We start from the raw sequence: 21,213 nt of genomic DNA on the forward strand, positions 1-21,213 counted from the left end.
ATAGATCAGTCAGTGTGACCAAAGACAACGGTGAAACAGAAAACAAGAATTACATTTTAAACCGTTTTTTATCTCAAATCACATTGCTTGCAGCAAATGTTCAAAATTCCTTCGTCCAAAATCGCTACGAAGTTGAGATCCTTTCGAAAGTTCCTGAAATGATACGAATGATTGTAGCGGCTTATAATATCTTCGCTCGTTGCTGATGGACTGTCGTTTTATGCTCATAACGCCACGCTGGTTGATTTCCAACCTATGGTAATATGGAAAATTTTGTTCGATTCGACGGCTCCTACACTAATATTACTGCGTCGACAAGAAGGCCTCGAACTTAATCACATATTGTTGAAAACTCCCGTTTCAGAGCCAAAAAACCCTTTCTGGAAAGGAAGAACCAACTCGGACAGAATGTGATGCTGCATGTCATAAGCGAATGAAAAAATGCAAAGTAGGCTCATTTTCACTTGTCACTTACTGTCTATTGGTAAATATAGCAATATTCAGTTTTTGAACAACTCCCTGAACATGGACTTTCCATGACAGCTTACCATGTAACCTAACAAATAGGAATATGGATAGTCCAGGCTTACTCATCGTACGCCTTTTCTCTGTAATAAGAAATGAAATTACTTTGAACTGCAGTGTTTGCTACATTTCCTGTGTTTTACTCAACGTCCTTCACTACCATGCTAATGTCATCAGAAAATAGAAATACTTTATCTCTTTCTCTGTCCATCTTCTCCCCCCCTCCCCTCCAATCTCTCTGCCCATCTCTGCCTATCCCCTCTCTCTTTCCATCTTCTCCTCAACCCCTGTCCATCTCTTCCTTCCCCTCTACTGGCAATCTCTCTCTCTCTCCCCTGTCTCTGTTCACACCACTCTCCCCCTTTCTCTGTCCATCTACGCCTCACCCCCTTCTCTCGCCATCTCCTCTTCACTTTCCTCACTGATTCTCTCCTCCTCTCCTTGTCACTTCCCATCTCCTCCTCCCCAACCTTCTGTCCATCTCCTCATCTCCCTCTGCTCATCTACTCCTCCCCCTCTCTCTTTCCATCTCCTTCTCCCTCTCTTTCTATCCCTCACCTCCTTCCCCTCTCTCTGTCCATTCCATCACGTCCACTCTGTCCATCCTGTCCTGCCCCCTCAGTCCATATACATCTCTTCCTGCCCCCTACCTCTGTCCTTCCTCTGCTTTATCTAACTCAATTCTTCCACAGCTGTTTCCATGCACACATGTTGCCCTTGCAAAACAGGCCAATAAAGGAGGCCAATACCACTTTGACAACATGCTTTTCATGCAGAGTAGCCTGTAAATCAGGGGTTTCAAAACCATTGTTTTGCCCTTGACTTATAGTCTGCCATACAAAGCAGATTGATAAAACATGCTGATGCTACTACAGCACAGTACACATGTCATGCAGAGCAGCTTACATGTTAAGAGACTGATAAACCGTTCCTCGCCCCTAATGTATAGCCTGCCCTGCAAAGCAGGTTAATAAGGTAAGCTGACACTAATCACATACTATATGCCAGTCATACGGGGAAGCCCACACAGTAGGCGCTGAAAAATATATGTTTATGCTCTCATCTCTGCTCATATTGGAGCTAGGAGGTCACAAACCCTGTGGTTCGCAGTTTGTGTGCCAAATTTGGCTGCAATTCATCCAGGAGTTTTGGACGAGATCCTAGACATAGATGCAAACATACATCTTATATATATATATATATATATATATATATATATATCAGCTGCCACTGCATAGCCTTTCTTATTACTGTATAAATAATCTTAAATAATCTTTTTTGTCTGCTTTCATAATGACATTTTTAAGCACTTCACAATACCGTTAATCATACAGTTTTTCTCCTGTCAGTGTACAGCTGGATCATATTAGATGTTATTTCATGAAAGGTTCGAGGTATCGAAACGAGGTTTTCGGTAAATGGTTGATGGCAGAGGGGTATATAATTCTGTAACATGCTTAAATTCATAACTCCTGTATCAAACGAGACGCTAAACCAAGGAATCTATTTCTTAATAGAGCGTTTAGGAAGAAGAGTATGCTGAGATAACGCTTATTAATGTTGGTATTCACGTTTTTCACAAATTAATTTCATAATAGTGCTGAGGTTGAGCGGAAAGACTGCCGTCATCCGCTATTGCGGTATGAACACCACCAAATGGGCCACTCATGTCACACTTCACCGTTACATGCAGCAAGAAGTCTGAAGGTGTTTCCGCCACAATAGCAGATTTCGGACTATTTATTTCTCAGATACTTTTGTTAAATAATTCAGCGCCAACATTAACGATAGTTGCTCTCATCTTTCAAGAGCTTTCGAATGCGATTAAAAACTTGTACAGTTACATCAAAAATATATATTTGCTTCACTATCTAGGTCGATGTAGGGGTTTAAGCATAAACATGTGACAGTATTACATGTCTCCCTGTCTTCTGCCAGCTCCCATAAACCCCTTATCGATGTCCTGAACAGTTCCAGAAATAAAAACGGTGTAACCAATGCGACTGATCCTGTAAGAGAGTTATTCGAATCGACGTTTAAAAGCCTCCGAAGCGACGTAGTTGACACTGAGACAAGTAATGTAATTTAAGACATATGGAGCCAAAAAGTGGGGAAATATCCCAAAAATGGATGGCAAATGTTGAACATGTGACGTCACCAGATGATGTACCTCGCCACACGTGCAGCGGTTATGTTGTCGATTCTGCTCTCGCTGGTAGGGGCAGCGCTATACATAGCTTCACTAGGCTATTCTGTTTTTGTAAATGTAAACCGATTCATCACATCACATCGGATAATGCAAAAACGAAAACTGAGTACCTTAGCTGAGCGATATGTAACATTGCCACCTACCGGTGAGGGTAGAATCGACAAGTCCAACCGTTGTACGTGCAGTGAGTACGTCATCTGGTGACGTCACCTGTCAAAAATTCTTATATTACATTACATTTCTTATCAGCGTCAACTACATCGCTTCGGTGTTCGGTGTTTTTTTTTTTTTTTTTTTTTTTTTTTTGACTGTCCGTTAGAATCACCCTGTATATAATAATATAGTTGTACTTGAGAGTGTATAAGTTACAGAATAACTCTGGATTGCCTGGAGAAATCTCTAACACATTTTTACTATCTGAAAAATATATTGAATTGATTGTAACAAAAAACAACACTTGGTTAACCAAATTTGCTTGACCTACGACATCCAAGATGGCCGCCGAGTAAGTGACGCCAGAAACCATTTCCAGAAAGTTAAGTGATTTAGACAGGAATATAATTTAGTTTAACGCCGACAACAAATTAAATACGTGCATTAGTGTATCGTTTAGTCTTTTCAGAAAACACGAAAAGATCGTAACTTTGCGAAGTCGCGCTTACGCTTAAATTTTGTAAACGTGTTTGTTTCTTGTTTCACGGTAACTTAACTAGTTTCTCGGTAACAAATAAGTAAACTACCGTAAATAGCGTATAACTTCATTGTCTTAATACAGATTTCAGAGAAACAGCGTAACTTTATATCAGAAACTTGCTTATATACATTTGTGAATAGGCTTAATTCTTGTAACGTCTTTTTTGATTTTCGGTAATTTAATTGATTTATTCTAGCTAAAGTATTATTTTTGCCATGAGTGAGAAGTGCCTGACTTGCCGTAGAATTGTTAGTTCCGGGGTTTGGTGTGATGGATGCAGTAGTTTTTTTCACGGGGGGGACTGCAGTGGCGTGGGTGTTGGGAAAGTGGATCAGACTCATCAGTGGTTATGTAGGATTTGCAGCAGAGATAGGAAGATAGTGGAACAGGAGGGGAAAATTGCTGCCTTTCAGGCTGAGCTAGATCAGGCTAGGGAAGATCTGGACAGGTTAAGGAGGGAGAAGGGCAAAGAGAGGTGGGAAGTGGCAACAGGTAGCAGAAGGAATAGGCCTAGAACTAAGTCTGACAGTTTTGTCGTGAATGTCAAAAATAAGTTTGACCTGTTGCTTCAGTTAGAAACTGATGAGCCTCAAGCAGAGGTAGGTGTAGACAGGACGCAACAAACTTTCAATAGGAAATTGAAAAAGAATGTAGGAAAGTCATCGAAAAGGAAGAAAGTTTTGTTGTTAAGCAGTTCTCATGCCAGAGGTGTAGGCCAACTTCTGCAGGAGGAATTAGGACCAGAATGCCAGGTCACAAATTTTTTCAAACCAAGTGCTAGTCTGGATCAGGTGACAGAGGATTTAGGTTAACTCTGTAAAGGATTTACCAGGGAAGACACTGTGGTTATTGTGGGAGGGCCAGGGAACAGCATCGACAGAGGTCCTGGGTACAGTATAGAGTGTGACCTGGTAAAGATTGCGTCGGCATTGAGACACACCAATGTCGAATTTGTATCTGTACTGAGACGCCATGACCGACCTCATTTGAACTCTTCTGTTGGGAGAGTTAATTTGGAGTTGGAATGGCTGCTTGGGTCGGGTGCGGGGGCTCATATTGGTGTGGTTCCTGTTGATTCTCTCAGTAGGTGGGACTATACCAGGCACGGCCTACATCTCAACAGGAAAGGGAAGGGGAAACTGGCTGGGGTAATAGCAGGAAATTTAAGGGGGGAGGCACTGCCATGAATGGTAAAATACCAGTGGTTACAGGTGTTGGAGCAGCACCTTTTTTAGGATAGGTAAGACAGAAAGATGTCAAGTTCTACGAGAGGTCAGGATTGAAACAAATCTTCAGTTTAGGAAAGAAATTAAACAGCACAATTCTAGCACATTGGATCACCAATCACAGCTGTCAATTATAAATTTTCACCAATCACCAGAAATTTTATCTCCACCAAGTTGTATCTCAGTCCTAGGTAATTGCATTGATGAATTAAAGTCACCCAACCCAGTTGACATAATCTGCCTCTCTGAACAATTAGTGACCACTGGTATAGGAACTAGGCCTAAGCACAATGAGAAACTCAGACAGAAGAGTACTGCAAATGTTAGAATAAGGAATGGTTCTCATAAAAGTATTATTAAAAATAATGTAAGTATATTTCATCAAAATATTGGGAGTTTAAAGAATAAAATAGATGAGCTTCTGGTTTGTTTAGAAGATTTAGAAGCTGAGGATGAAATAGTTATACTATGCCTGTCTGAGCATCACATTGTTACTGATATGGATAAGGTAAATGTAAGTGGATATAAGCTCTCTGCACATGTAATGAGAGAAAATATGGAGAAAGGAGGAGTTGCCATATATGTCAAAAGTTATTATTGTGCAAAAAGTATAGAAACAAAAAAGTTTTGTGTAGAGAAACATATAGAAGCATGCGCCTGTGAGCTTAAATTAAATAAAGGAACATTTATAATTGTAACTGTATATAGGTCCCCATCAGGAAATTTTCATCTATTTCTGAAAAATTTGGACTCCTTGTTGTGCTATCTGTCAGACAGGGGGAAGCAAATTATTATTTGTGGGGACTTCAATGTAGATTCTCTAAAAGAGGGTAATAGGAAAAATGACCTTGAAGTATTACTCGGTTCTTTCAATTTGACACCCATTACTGATTTTCCTACTCGGGTGGTAAAAGATAGCAGCTCACTGATAGATAACTTCTTTATAGACCAAGATAAGTTTAACCAGATAAATGCTCAGCCTGTTGAGAATGGTCTTTCTGATCATGGTGCACAGCTAGTTATAATATATGACATAGCTCCATTCAGCAATACTAAACAGTCCTCCAAAGTAGTACGTTCAGTCAACGATTTAACACTTGCAAATTTCAGGGAAAGCCTACAGCAGTTAGACTGGGATGAGGTGTACCGTGAACCTGATGCCAATTTAAAATATAATTTATTTCATGATATTTTTGTAAATGCATTTGAAAACTGCTTCCCCAAGAAAATAGTTAAATATACTCGTAAGAAACCTTGTAACAAACCATGGCTTACTAAGGGTATAAAAATATCTTGTAACCAGAAAAGGGAAATGTATCTGACAGCAAGAAAGAGTAGTGACCCAGAAACTATCAAACATTATAAAAACTACTGTGTTATATTAAGAAAAGTTATTAAAAAATCCAGGAGTATGTGTATCATGTCTGAAATCAGCAACTCTGATAGTAAAATTAAAACAATTTGGAATATTATTAAAAGAGAAACAGGTCAACCAAGAGCAGAGGAAGACAGTATTACCATCAAATTGAATGAAAACTTTACGAACAAAAAGTCAGAAGTTGAAAATATTTTTAATAATCATTTTCTAAATGTTGTGGATATAATAGGATCCAGGTGTTCATTAGAAGATGCTAGGCTGTTAATGGAAGAGGCCATACCTATGCAATTTGATACAATTGAAATCTCACCCATTTCTCCCTCTGAAATAAGTAAAATAATAAACTTGCTTAAAAGCAAAAACTCACATGGAATAGATGGCATTTCCAGCAAAATACTAAAAGCTTGTTCTCAACAGATAAGTAAGATTCTCAGCCACCTGTGTAATAGCTGTCTGGAACAGGGCATTTTCCCTGATAGACTGAAATATGCTATTGTTATACCTTTGCATAAAAAGGGGGATAGATCTGATGTCAACAATTACTGTCCAATCTCCATTCTAACAGCTTTATCCAAAATTTTTGAGAAAATAATGTATTTAAGAGTAGCTTCACATATCTGTAAAAATGAAGTACTAGCAAAATGTCAGTTTGGTTTCCAGAAAGGTTTTTCAACAGAAAATGCCATATATGCTTTCGCCAATCAAATTTTGAATGATCTGAATAACCAAACACCACCCATTGGGATTTTTTGTGATCTCTCAAAGGCTTTTGATTGTGTAAATCATGAAATTCTGCTAGAAAAGCTCAAATATTGTGGCATGAGTGGGACAGTGCACAAATAGTTTAATTCGTACCTAACTGGAAGAGTGCAGAAAGTTGAAATAAGTAGTTCTCATAACATGCAAAGATCAGCACATTCCTCAAACTGGGGAACTATCAAGAATGGGATTCCACAAGGGTCAGTCTTGGGTCCTTTGTTCTTCTTAATATACACTCCTGGAAATTGAAATAAGAACACCGTGAATTCATTGTCCCAGGAAGGGGAAACTTTATTGACACATTCCTGGGGTCAGATACATCACATGATCACACTGACAGAACCACAGGCACATAGACACAGGCAACAGAGCATGCACAATGTCGGCACTAGTACAGTGTATATCCACCTTTCGCAGCAATGCAGGCTGCTATTCTCCCATGGAGACGATCGTAGAGATGCTGGATGTAGTCCTGTGGAACGGCTTGCCATGCCATTTCCACCTGGCGCCTCAGTTGGACCAGCGTTCGTGCTGGACGTGCAGACCGCGTGAGACGACGCTTCATCCAGTCCCAAACATGCTCAATGGGGGACAGATCCGGAGATCTTGCTGGCCAGGGTAGTTGACTTACACCTTCTAGAGCACGTTGGGTGGCACGGGATACATGCGGACGTGCATTGTCCTGTTGGAACAGCAAGTTCCCTTGCCGGTCTAGGAATGGTAGAACGATGGGTCCGATGACGGTTTGGATGTACCGTGCACTATTCAGTGTCCCCTCGACGATCACCAGTGGTGTACGGCCAGTGTAGGAGATCGCTCCCCACACCATGATGCCGGGTGTTGGCCCTGTGTGCCTCGGTCGTATGCAGTCCTGATTGTGGCGCTCACCTGCACGGCGCCAAACACGCATACGACCATCATTGGCACCAAGGCAGAAGCGACTCTCATCGCTGAAGACGACACGTCTCCATTCGTCCCTCCATTCACGCCTGTCGCGACTCCACTGGAGGCGGGCTGCACGATGTTGGGGCGTGATCGGAAGACGGCCTAACGGTGTGCGGGACCGTAGCCCAGCTTCATGGAGACGGTTGCGAATGGTCCTCGCCGATACCCCAGGAGCAACAGTGTCCCTAATTTGCTGGGAAGTGGCGGTGCGGTCCCCTACGGCACTGCGTAGGATCCTATGGTCTTGGCGTGCATCCGTGCGTCGCTGCGCTCCGGTCCCAGGTCGACGGGCACGTGCACCTTCCGCCGACCACTGGCGACACCATCGATGTACTGTGGAGACCTCACGCCCCACGTGTTGAGCAATTCGGCGGTACGTCCACCCGGCCTCCCGCATGCCTACTATACGCCCTCGCTCAAAGTCCGTCAACTGCACATACGGTTCACGTCCATGCTGTCGCGGCATGCTATCAGTGTTAAAGACTGCGATGGAGCTCCGTATGCCACGGCAAACTGGCTGACACTGACGGCGGCGGTGCACAAATGCTGCGCAGCTAGCGCCATTCGACGGCCAACACCGCGGTTCCTGGTGTGTCCGCTGTGCCGTGCGTGTGATCATTGCTTGTACAGCCCTCTCGCAGTGTCCGGAGCAAGTATGGTGGGTCTGACACACCGGTGTCAATGTGTTCTTTTTTCCATTTCCAGGAGTGTATATTAATGACTTGCTATTCTATATTCATGAAGAGGCAAAGTTAGTTCTCTTTGCTGATGATACAAGTATAGTAATCACACCTGACAAACAAGAATTAACTGATGAAATTGTCAATACTGTCTTTCAGAAAATTACTAAGTGGTTCCTTGTAAACGGACTCTCAGTGAATTTTGATAAGACACAGTACATACAGTTCTGTACAGTGAACGGTATGATGCCATTAATAAATATAGACCTTAATCAGAAGCATATAGCTAAGATAGAATATTCCAAATTTTTAGGTGTGTCCATTGTTGAGAGATTAAATTGGAAGAAACACATTGATGATCTGCTGAAACGTTTGAGTTGAGCTACTTATGCAATAAGGGTCATTGCAAATTTTGGTGATAAACATCTTAGTAAATTATTTTGCTACGCCTATTTTCACTCATTGCTTTCATATGGCATCATATTTTGGGGTAATTCATCACTGAGGAATAAATTATTTATTGCTCAAAAGCGTGTAATCAGAATAATAGCTGGAGTCCACCCAAGATCATCCTGCAGACATTTATTTAAGGATCTAGGGATATTCACAATAGCTTCTCAGTATATATACTCTCTTATGAAATTTGTCATTAACAACCAAACCCAATTCAAAAGTAATAGCAGTGTGCATAACTACAATACTAGGAGAAAGGATGATCTTCACTATTCAAGATTAAATCTGACTTTGGCACAGAAAGGGGTGAATTATACTGGCACTAAAGTCTTTGGTCACTTACCAAATAGTATTAAAAGTCTGACAGATAACCAACAAGCATTTAAGAAGAAATTAAAAGAATTTCTGTATGACAACTCCTTCTACTCCATAGAGGAATTTTTAGATATAAATTAAGAAAAACAAAAAAAAACAAAAAAAATATTTAAAAAAATAAAATATAAAAAAAATAAAAATAATAAAAAACACAAAAAAATAAAAAGTTGCTATATTAACTTAAGTATGTTGTTAAATTAACTTAATTATGTCATGTATTGGAAAATTTGACTCGTTCCACATCATTACGAAATATCGTATTCATGATCCATGGAACTAGTATTAATCTAATCTAATCTAATCTAACCTTTAACTAGAAAAGGGGAGGGAGGGAGGCGTTGTCAGATGTGTCAATTGATGGCACTAGGAAAAAATGTCTTGTCGGGGCTGTCAAAGGATGACACGCATATATCCAGAAACGTCCGATGTTATTGTCAAATCTATACTCTTTCCTGTCGCTAGTGTGACTGGTGACAGTTCTGATGAGGTTAAATTTAAACGAATAGAAGAATAGAACTCTGTCGAACCCGTTGGAGAGTTTTGTAGGAATTGATGCAACACATTGGAACCTTCGATAATCGGCTGGATGTACAGGGTATTATAAACAAACGTGGCATTTATAAACAAAAGTCGCTTTTCAGAAGAAAAAGCGAAGAGGGGGGAGAAGAGATAAATAAGCAAGCAGACAACGCCAGTTAATCATCTCATCAAAACTTTAGTCAAAGCTTCAGTTGAGAAAGCAGTAGATGCGTAATGAAAGGAATTTCTGTAGGAGGACTTGAGCATAAATAATGTAATAGTAGTAAAAGAAAGCTGTGTATCCGATGTTGAGGAACTGTTACTCCTGTTACAGGGAGCGGCAAGATGGCGACGAGAAATCACGACCCACCACCATCAGACCCAGGTAAGCAGTAGCGCTAAGGTGGAACGTACATACTGTATTGAACAAGAAGGGACTATTATTGTTCTGATGCGACTTGTCACACTCGAGTAATCTGAAATAGTTAAGCGTGAGTGTTTATGAATCACTGTAGTAATGGCACGGAGATCACTTTACAAATAGTACTCGACTGGAAGGATTCTAAACGACGAAAACGACTTTGTTTACTAAGAGTAACTGGGCAAGTGTAGAATACCACGAAACAGATTACTTAAAATTTTCACACTACACAATCTGTTTACATGTTATGATGCGGTTATTGAGTTTTCCACGACGGCAACAATGAAAATAATATTTTTGGTACTAAACTGCGACAAGTTAAAATAGTAACTCGAAGTTTTCAACACAATTACCACCATCCGCATAGGGACATGAGGACAGTGGAACGATCCACGGAAATTTAAGCTTCAAAACTAATTTTATGTGACCAATGAGGCGAGAATTTCATATTAATATTGTTTTCTTTTCTTTGTTTCATCAAGGAACTAGCTTGGAAATGTCTAATAGTTGGTTGAGGAACAATCCCTACGGATTTGATATTATGCAAATTATCTCTTAACAGCTTTACCGTTTATAATGTTGGAGTTAGTATCCTGCCTCACGCTAACCTGCTGAATACATTTTCTACAATGGCTGTTGTCTGTAAAAGTATTTGACTCCGCCTTTTCCTGTAGTTTCTTAATTTCATCAGAAGTACCGTTCGCATAAAGGGTATGTGAATTTCTGTTCTAATCATAGGTCTTTGTCGTTCTCTCGCTCAATAGGTTAATCTTCTGTAAGACAGATGGGCAGACATAGCTTCAAAATTCAAATACACGTAGCTCTATTGTTACATTGCTGAAACGTAATTAATCTCGAAAGAAAACTCAGTGAGCCACTATAATGACTGCTGTGCTTACAACCTTCTTTGGAGCCACGAAGTATGGTCCCCCATTGTCCAATTCCAGGTCTCCTATTACTTTACATAAAGATTTGTGGGGGGGTGGGGGAGTGGGGGAGGACGCTCGAACCACCCTGTGGCCTATATGATAGTGGCTAACACTTGTCGGATAAGTAGATCATACCTAATTTTGTTGGATAAGAGAACAAAAACTCACCGCTCAAAATACACAGTCCAGTCACAACAACGTGACAACCACTTATGTTTGGCGTCAACCGTTCAATAACCACACACAGACGGCGTGTGACAGTACTAGCAGTGGAGGGTACATAAAACCTGTTTGGGAAGAACGTGGACACACAGTCTAGTCGTTGTAATACAGAAATGGATCGATTTACCTGACGACCAAGAGGGCATGATCGTTGGCTTTCGGGCCAAGGATGGGAGCATTTCCGAAACGGCTAAGTTTGTAAACTATTCATATGCCGCCTTGGTTAAATGTACCATGCGTACCCAAATGGCACCGAGGCAACGGTGTTGCACCACAGTTCACTGCTGCTGAGATTTGTATGGGCGAATAGATGTGCAACTGTTTATCAATTAACCGCCCAGAAGATCCATGGGGGCTACCAGCAATGTCTCCTCACCGATCAGTCGGCGAATGTTGCTGCGTGTGGGCTCGCGCAGCAGGCGATTGGTTATACGCACCCATGCTGACTGTTCTTCATCAACGACGTCAAGACCGCAGCTGAAAGTCCACTGAGTGTCGACAGTTGCCTCTTCATATGAATCACGATTACGTTTTAAGCTCCCTCGGATAGATGGTCGTTGGCGTGTACAGCATGAAACTTCTGGAAACAAACATCGTGCAGAAATCGTCGGGAGGGTTCAGGCCTGAAGAGGAACTTTATGGACTGGAGAATGTTTTCATGGTATTCCTTGGATTGCCTCCTCGTTGTGGTAGGCACAATGGATCAACACAATTATGCATCCATTCTTATGGATCATATTCACCCCTACATGCAGTTTGCTTTTCCTCGGCACGATGGCATCTACCAGCAGGACAATGTAACTGTCAGCTGGCAGCGTACGCGCATGATTCTAAGAGCACCAGAATGAGTTTACTGTATTCTCTTGGTCACCACACTCCTCGGATTTTAACCCAATCGAGAGACTCTTTGGGACCACCTCGATCAGGCTGTTCGTGCCATGGATTGTGAACCAAGAAACCTAGTGCAGCTAGCCAAGGCACAGGAGTCGGCATCCCTCCAAATCCTTGTCAGTACCTTCCAGAAATTCACTGACCCTCTTCCTGCTCGTCTTGCAGCTGCCCGCGCTGCAAAATGTGGTTATTCCGGCTTTTGACAGGTGTTCGCATTAATGTGAATGGACGGTGTATTAGTTATCCCCTTAAAAGAGCGCTGTGGTCGCTTTGGAGCGTTGCAATTGGCAACCAGTCGGATACGCGACAGTCGATCACTGAAGTAAATCAAGCCGCGCGGGGTAGCCACGCGGTCTTAGGCGCCTTGTCACGGTCCGCGCGGCTTTCCCCGTCGGAGGTTCGAGTCCTCCCTCGGGCATGGGTGTGCGTGTGTTGTCTCTAATGCAACTTAGTGTAAGTTATGTTGCGTATAGCATACTTCAAGGAATTTGTAAACACTCTTCCTCGCTGTAATGAGGCCGTTATGAAGGTTGGAGGCGGTTTTTCACGGTTCTGGCGTGATGTCTCCTGGATTCACTAATTTTTCGCCTTGTGTGCTTGTCGACATAACTGGCAATGAGACAGCTAATGCTCGTGAGAAGAAAGCCATTTACAATCTCAAGAAGGTCAACTAGTACAGTCAGTAAACTTCATTCACAAAATAAAGCATCTCACCAGAAAGGGAATGAGAACTTTACAGGCTACAAGAAGAACAAACTACCCCAAGATAAGACCATGGTGTTGTGGACTCAGCTACTGGCGGGAAATCACACGCTACACTCACCATTCACAGTAATGTCACCGCCTGTCAAAAGCCTGAATAACCATATTTTATAGCTTGGACCGCAGCTGGACTTGCTGGAAGGTATCGACAGGGATGTGGAGCTATGCCGACTACAGTGCCGTAGCGAGCTGTGTTAGGTTTCTGAGTTGAGCATCCATGGCACAAAGTGCCTAATCGAGTCTGTCCCACAGATACTCGATTGGGTTTAAATCGGAGGAGTTCGGTGGCCAGAGGAGTATGGTAAAGCCATCCCTATGCTCTTCGAACCACGCACGTGCATTGCTTGCTGGGTGACGTGTCGCACTGTCACGCTGGCATATGCTATCCTGCTGAGACGCCCTGTTAAACCAACAGGACAGGACAAGTAGTTGGAATTGTGGAAGGGGGCCGCAATGAGCGGCTGCCAGTTACACTCCAAACATAACACTTTATTTAGCTGTCCAAACATTACAGCGCAACTTCTAAGCTTGACTATCGACTGAAAACGTCTTTAATTCTGAAACGGCTGAAGCCCCATGAATTAAATACAACTGTAATAAATATTTTTTTTTCGTTTTAGAGGCAGAAGGCTCTCGGCTTTAACCTAAAATAGTATTTAAGCCCAAGCGATGTAAGACTTGACTAGTCAGATAGATCAAGTTTTCAAAAGCAGCTGAAGGGCCATAAATTTAAAACATCATAACTTCTATAATTTTTCAATAGGCGGAAGGCCCAAGCTTTATGACCAATAATAAACCTTACTTCAAAACGGCTGAAGACCACTGTTTCTTTTTTAAAAAAACTGCAACCAGGTTTCCAAGGCAGAAGGCCCAAAGCTTTTAACCTTAAATAGTATTTAAGCGCAAGTGATGTAAGACTTGATAAGGAAGAATCCAAAATTTTAAAGTGGCTGAAGGGCCATCATTTTAAGAACAGCACGACTACAATACATTTTCAGCAGGCAGAAGGCCCACGGCTTATTTTGAAAGAATGTAATACTTGATAAATAAGATCTTTAAAACTTAAAGCGGCTGAAGGCCGATGCTAATAAAAAAAATACAATAAATTTTCAACAGGCAGAGAGCCTTTGATTTTAAAAACACAATTACAAGCATACAAATTCAAACCATCGGCTATGAGCCATTAAAAACACACAATTAAAGGCCAATAAGAAAGGCAGTATCGGCAACGGCGCTCAGAAGTTTCCAGGGGGCTCGGTCTGCCCTTGAAATCTTAACGTTCGCTTAGGTGAGACAAGAAATTGGCCCAACTATACTCGATCCGCCGGCAACACAACCAAAAGACAGTCAGGGACCCACCGCCAAGACGGCTTGCTAACCACCGACCAGTATACGAGGATTCCAAAGCCAAAACGTTACAGACACAGCTGCCCACAACCAAATACAGGGTGTTACAGAAAGGTACGGCCAAACTTCCAGGAAACATACCTCACACAGAAATAAAGAAAAGATGTTATGTGGACATGTGTCCGGAAACGCTTAATTTCCATGTTAGAGCTCATTTTAGTTTCGTCCACCTACGCTCAATGGAGCACGTTATCATGATTTCACACGGGATACACTACCTGTGCCGCTAGAACATGTGCCTTTACAAGTACGGCACAACATGTGGTTCATGCACGATGGAGCTCCTGCACATTTCAGTCGAAGTGTTCGTACGCTTCTCAACAACAGATTCGGTGACCGATGGATTGGTAGAGGCGGACCAATTCCATGGCCTCCACGCTCTCCTGACCTCAACCCTCAAGACTTTCATTTATGGGGGCAATTGGAAACTCTTGTCTACGCAACCCCGGTACCAAATGTAGAGACTCTTCGTGCTTGTATTGTGGACGGCTCTGATACAATACGCCATTCTCCAGGGCTGCATCAGCGCATCAGGGATTCCATGCGACGGAGGGTGGATGCATGTATCCTCGCTAACGGAGGACATTTTGAACATTTCCTGTAACAAAGTGTTTGAAGTCACGCTGGTACGTTCTGTTGCTGCATGTTTCCATTCCATGATTAATGTGATATGAAGAGAAGTAATAAAATGAGCTCTAACATGGAAAGTAAGCGTTTCCGGACACATGTCCTCATAACATATTTTCTTTCTTTGTGTGTGAGGAATGTTTCCTGAAAGTTTGGCCGTACCTTTTTGTAACACCCTGTATACATTAAGCTGTTAAAAACTACACACCATGTTGGACAGCGACAACAGATGAGGAAAGGACACTGCCTGAGTTTACGTCAGCGACCAGGGCAGGTAACCGGAATACACAGTGGCTAAGTCTTCAAAATGGTTCAAATGGCTCTGAGCACTATGGGACTTAACATCTATGGTCATCAGTCCCCTAGAACTTAGAACTACTTAAACCTAACTAACCTAAGGACATCACACAACACCCAGCCATCACGAGGCAGAGAAAATCCCTGGCCCCGCCGGGAACCGAACCCGGGAACCCGGGCGTGGGAAGCGAGAACGCTACCGCACGACCACGAGATGCGGGCGGCTAAGTCTTCACCGACTCGAACACTCGTTGTTGCTGCCAGGAATACCACCAACAGCGAACCACCAACCAACGGGACAACGTGAACAGACGTGGCTTCGGTAATTAAATCACCACTCAACTTTCATGTCTTGGGTCGGCGAGCCGCGAACCTCGCAGCACTCGGAACAGCCCCCACACAGTCCGACACTGCGTAGAGACAACCAGCGGGGCCGGCAGACTGCACTGCGCAGAAACTTGCTAGCTCATCTGCTCCAACCGACAGACTGGCTGTACACTGCCAAGCCGAAACTATAAGCACCAGACCAAAGATGCTACCAAGGAAAAACAAACTATGTAGGGGAGGACATCGACCCCAAGTATAGGTGCATACTTGTGTTGATCCGTTGTGCCTTTCAGAATGATGAGTTCACCCAGGGAATGCCACGAAAACATTCTCCAGAGCATAATACTCTCTCCTCCGGTCTCCTTTTCTTTCAATCGTTTCACGCCGTGCACACTAACAGCCATTTGTCCCATGCAGCATAAAACGTGATTCGTCTGAAAATTGCCCCTGTGACAACTCAGTAGATGTCCATTTGCGGTAATGGCCTGCCAGTTCCGGTCTCCATCGCCGATGAACGACAGCCAGCATGGTTGAATGAATTAGGTGCCTGCAGCAGAGACCCATAGGCAACAACATTCACTGGATGGTCGCTGAGGAGACATCATTGATAGTCTTTTAGTCAATCTGGGCAGTCACTTGCTCAACACTTACAGTTCTGTTCGCCCGTACACATCTCCCCAGCCATCCTTCACCCCTGTCATCTATGGTGGTACACCACAGTTACCCTGGCGCCGGTTGTGGATAGTGCCGTTTTGTCTGCACGGTATACTGTAATCATGACGGCACGCGAACGATTTACAAATTTAGCCATTTCAGAACTGCCTTCACCTTTGGCTCGAAAGCCAACTATCCCGTCCTTTCGGACGTCAGAGAAATCGCTTCTTTTCCGCGTTGCAACGACTGCACTATGTGTCCGTGTCCACTCGATACGCTTTATATACCCTCCACTGCTAGTGCTGCCATCCGCCGTCTGTGCGTGGTTATTGCACATTGACGTCGAACATACGCAGTGGTCACATTAATGTGACTGGACTGTATATACACTCCCGGAAATGGAAAAAAGAACACATTGACACCGGTGTGTCAGACCCACCATACTTGCTCCGGACACTGCGAGAGGGCTGTACAAGCAATGATCACACGCACGGCACAGCGGACACACCAGGAACCGCGGTGTTGGCCGTCGAATGGCGCTAGCTGCGCAGCATTTGTGCACCGCCGCCGTCAGTGTCAGCCAGTTTGACGTGGCATACGGAGCTCCATCGCAGTCTTTAACACTGGTAGCATGCCGCGACAGCGTGGGCGTGAACCGTATGTGCAGTTGACGGACTTTGAGCGAGGGCGTATAGTGGGCATGCGGGAGGCCGGGTGGACGTACCGCCGAATTGCTCAACACGTGGGGCGTGAGGTCTCCACAGTACATCGATGTTGTCGCCAGTGGTCGGCGGAAGGTGCACGTGCCCGTCGACCTGGGACCGGACCGCAGCGACGCACGAATGCACGCCAAGACCGTAGGATCCTACGCAGTGCCGTAGGGGACCGCACCGCCACTTCCCAGCAAATTAGGGACACTGTTGCTCCTGGGGTATCGGCGAGGACCATTCGCAACCGTCTCCATGAAGCTGGGCTACGGTCCCGCACACCGTTAGGCCGTCTTCCGCTCACGCCCCAACATCGTGCAGCCCGCCTCCAGTGGTGTCGCGACAGGCGTGAATGGAGGGACGAATGGAGACGTGTCGTCTTCAGCGATGAGAGTCGCTTCTGCCTTGGTGCCAATGATGGTCGTATGCGTGTTTGGCGCCGTGCAGGTGAGCGCCACAATCAGGACTGCATACGACCGAGGCACACAGGGCCAACACCCGGCATCATGGTGTGGGGAGCGATCTCCTACACTGGCCGTACACCACTGGTGATCGTCGAGGGGACACTGAATAGTGCACGGTACATCCAAACCGTCATCGAACCCATCGTTCTACCATTCCTAGACCGGCAAGGGAACTTGCTGTTCCAACAGGACAATGCACGTCCGCATGTATCCCGTGCCACCCAACGTGCTCTAGAAGGTGTAAGTCAACTACCCTGGCCAGCAAGATCTCCGGATCTGTCCCCAATTGAGCATGTTTGGGACTGGATGAAGCGTCGTCTCACGCGGTCTGCACGTCCAGCACGAACGCTGGTCCAACTGAGGCGCCAGGTGGAAATGGCATGGCAAGCCGTTCCACAGGACTACATCCAGCATCTCTACGATCGTCTCCATGGGAGAATAGCAGCCTGCATTGCTGCGAAAGGTGGATATACACTGTACTAGTGCCGACATTGTGCATGCTCTGTTGCCTGTGTCTATGTGCCTGTGGTTCTGTCAGTGTGATCATGTGATGTATCTGACCCCAGGAATGTGTCAATAAAGTTTCCCCTTCCTGGGACAATGAATTCACGGTGTTCTTATTTCAATTTCCAGGAGTGTATCATCCATGATGTTTAATCTCGATTCAAACAAAACTTACATCTCGTCAACATCATACGACCTCCTGTGTACAACTGCAGTGAAATAACTTTTTTTTCTGCGTGCGCAGGAAGGTAACGTAACTAAGTAACGTAAATCGACTGAAAGATAATTCACCGACCTCAGTCCCTGTACTGCTAGCGTTATAAGTGTCCTGACACTCTGTGACCAAAATGGTACTGAAACAGAAGATGACACACTAAAGGCCGGAATACTAAACGTCTTTTTCCAAAGCTGTTTCACAGAGGAGGACTGCAGTGTAGCTCCTTCTCTAGATTGTCGCACAGATGACAAAATGGTAGATATCAAAATAGATGACAGAGGGATAGAAAAACAATTAAAATCTCTCAAAAGAGGAAAGGCCGCTGGACCTGATGGGATACCAGTTCGATTTTACACAGAGTACGCGAAGGAACTTGCCGCCCTTCTTTCAGTGGTGTATCGTAGGTCTCTAGAAGAGTATAGCGTTCCAAAAGACTGGAAAAGGGCACAGGTCATACCCATTTTCAACAAGGGACAGATGAGCAGAACTATAGACCTATATCGCTAACGTCGATCAGTTGTAGAATTTTGGAACACGTATTATGTTCGAGTATAATGACTTTTCTAGAGACTAGAAATCTACTCTGTAAGAATCAGAATGTGTTTCGAAAAAGACGATCATGTGAAACCCAGCTCGCGCTATTCGTCCACTAGACTCAGAGGGCCACAGACACGGGTTCCCAGGTAGATGCCGAGTTTCTTGACATCCGCAAGGCGTTTGATACAGTTCCCCACAGTCGTTTAATGAACAAAGTAAGAGCATATGGACTATCAGACCAATTGTGTTATTGGATTAACGAGTTCCTAGATAACAGAACGCAGCATGTCATTCTCAATGGAGAGAAGTCTTCCGAAGTAACAGTGATTTCAGGTGTGCCGCAGGGGAGTGTCGTAGGACCGTTGCTATTCACAATATATATAAATGACCTTGAGGATAACATCGGAAGTTCACTGAGGCTTTTTGGGGATGATGCTGTAGAATATCGAGAGGTTGTAACAATGGAAAATTGTACTGAAATGCAGGAGGATCTGCAACGAATTGACGCACGGTGCAGGGAATGGCAATTTATTCTCAATGTCGACAAGTATAGCGTGCTGCGAATATACAGAAAGATAGATCCTTTATCATTTAGCTACAATATAGCAGGTCAGCAACTGGAAGCAGTTAATTCCATAAATTAACTGGGAGTAGGCATTAGGAGTGATTTAAAATGGAAAGACCATATAAAATTAATAGTCTGTAAATCAGATGCCAGACAGATTCATTGGAAGAGTCCTAAGGAAATGCAGTCCGAAAACAATGGAAGTATGTTACAGTACACTTGTTCACCCACTGCTTGAATACTGCTCACCGGTGTGGGATCCGTATCAAATAGGGTTCATAGAAGAGATAGAGAAGATACAACGGAGAGTAGCGCGCTTCGTTACAGCATCATTTAGTAATCGCGAATGCGTTATGGAGATGACAGATAAACTCCAGTGGGAGGCTCTGCAAGAGAGACGTTCAGTAGCTCGGTACACGCTTTGGTTGAAGTTTCGAGTACATACCTTCACCGAGGAGTCAAGCAATATATTGCTCCCTCCTACGTATATCTCGCGAAGAGACCACGAGGATAAAATCAGAGATTAGAGCCACACAGAGGCATACCGACAATCTTTCTTTCCACGAACAATACGAGACTGGAATAGAAGGGAGAACCGATAGAGGTACTCAAGGTACCCTCCGCCACACACCGTCGGGTGGCTTGCGGAGTATGAATGTAGATGTAGATGTAGATGTAGATAAGACATTTTAATGTACAGAGCATTAGATTACCTTCTTAGTCGACGCCATCTTTCCGAAACATAATGCAATAATTTAATGTTGGAATCTGATTGTGACTATGTTCCATTTGTACAGTAATCATTAAGCTTCTGCAATTATGTACTTATGATTATCATCTTTGTATATTATGCATATCATAAGGAAATGAAATAGTAATAAAAAGCAAGTCTGGCAACGTGACCAGAGTGGAACCACTTCGCTATTTGCGAATTAATTTTACAGAAAGTTTTCCCTCTTAGATTAGGAGTAGTGTTAGCAGTATGACAAGACACGTCTTGCTGATTACGTAATATGAACACCATTTGTTGCAGGCCCGTCACTCCGGGTGGACCCAAGTAAGTCATCACCATGAAGCGCTGTGCCTTCAACATCGCAGCCTCCAGGGCTGCGTCGCACCGTTTCACTCCTTCATGCAACTATCACAAATATGTGCATATGCATGTGTACTCAGAACAGCGGGAATTAAACCACTGCGAGTAGCTGCGTTACAAGCTTGCGGTTTGAACCAGAATTAGAAATCATTTACTTTACATATACTTAACTTCCGCAATTTTTGCTATGCCTCTGACTGCTTATTTTGTTAACTAGATTACCAGAAAGTTAGTTTCCTTTTTATATTTGCAATCATTTACGTCAAATTCATACGCAAACTGTAACACAATTCTGTTCTTAGGTTTAAGGCATTAGCTGCTCAAAAATGTGATGTAAAGATTGTAAGTAACGTAAATTCTCTCTCTGTTAGGCAACTCCAATCAACCAGAAGTACTAACTACAATTTCACAATACGCCAGTCTTCAATGAAGAATATCATAAACTCTTGTTTCCAATCTGAAACCAACTGCAGCTGTAATGTTGTTGTCACCTTGCTGTAGCACGTAAATAGTTTTAAGGATGGCCCTTAAACATTTCCTCCGTTACACTGTCACGCAAAGTCATGCAAACAATAGTAAGCATCACAACTTACCATTGTTTATTTGCTTCAGTAATTATCCCATTCACCTGCTCAGCAACAATTTTGTAGCGCATTTGCATTCAGGAACATATTCAGGATCTTTATCTGAGTCTTACATATCCACATCATCCTTGGATTTGCACAAATCGTCTCTGAAAAGTGTTTTCCTGGCAGTAACACCGCACACATTACTACTACTGGCAGCTTGGTTTTGGGCGCATACCACTGTTTACATGCACTCCTCC

At 43.5% G+C, this 21,213-nt stretch overlaps 1 protein-coding gene across 2 annotated transcripts in view; it reads left to right on the forward strand.

Annotated features, from left to right (window-relative positions):
• Positions 1–21,213, forward strand: part of LOC126187370 (proline-rich protein HaeIII subfamily 1-like) — a 61,761-nt gene that overhangs the window by 33,029 nt on the left and 7,519 nt on the right. Inside the window, exons 3-4 of one of the 2 annotated variants that reach the window (XM_049928415.1) lie at positions 10,098–10,148; positions 20,328–20,351. In XM_049928415.1, coding sequence (XP_049784372.1) covers positions 10,098–10,148; positions 20,328–20,351 — 75 coding nt within the window. The remainder of the gene's footprint in view (positions 1–10,097; positions 10,149–20,327; positions 20,352–21,213) is intronic. The other variant, XM_049928414.1, reaches the window with a different exon arrangement.

Source organism: Schistocerca cancellata, chromosome 5 (assembly GCF_023864275.1).
Source record: "Schistocerca cancellata isolate TAMUIC-IGC-003103 chromosome 5, iqSchCanc2.1, whole genome shotgun sequence".
Classification (NCBI taxonomy): Eukaryota; Metazoa; Arthropoda; class Insecta; order Orthoptera; family Acrididae; genus Schistocerca; species Schistocerca cancellata.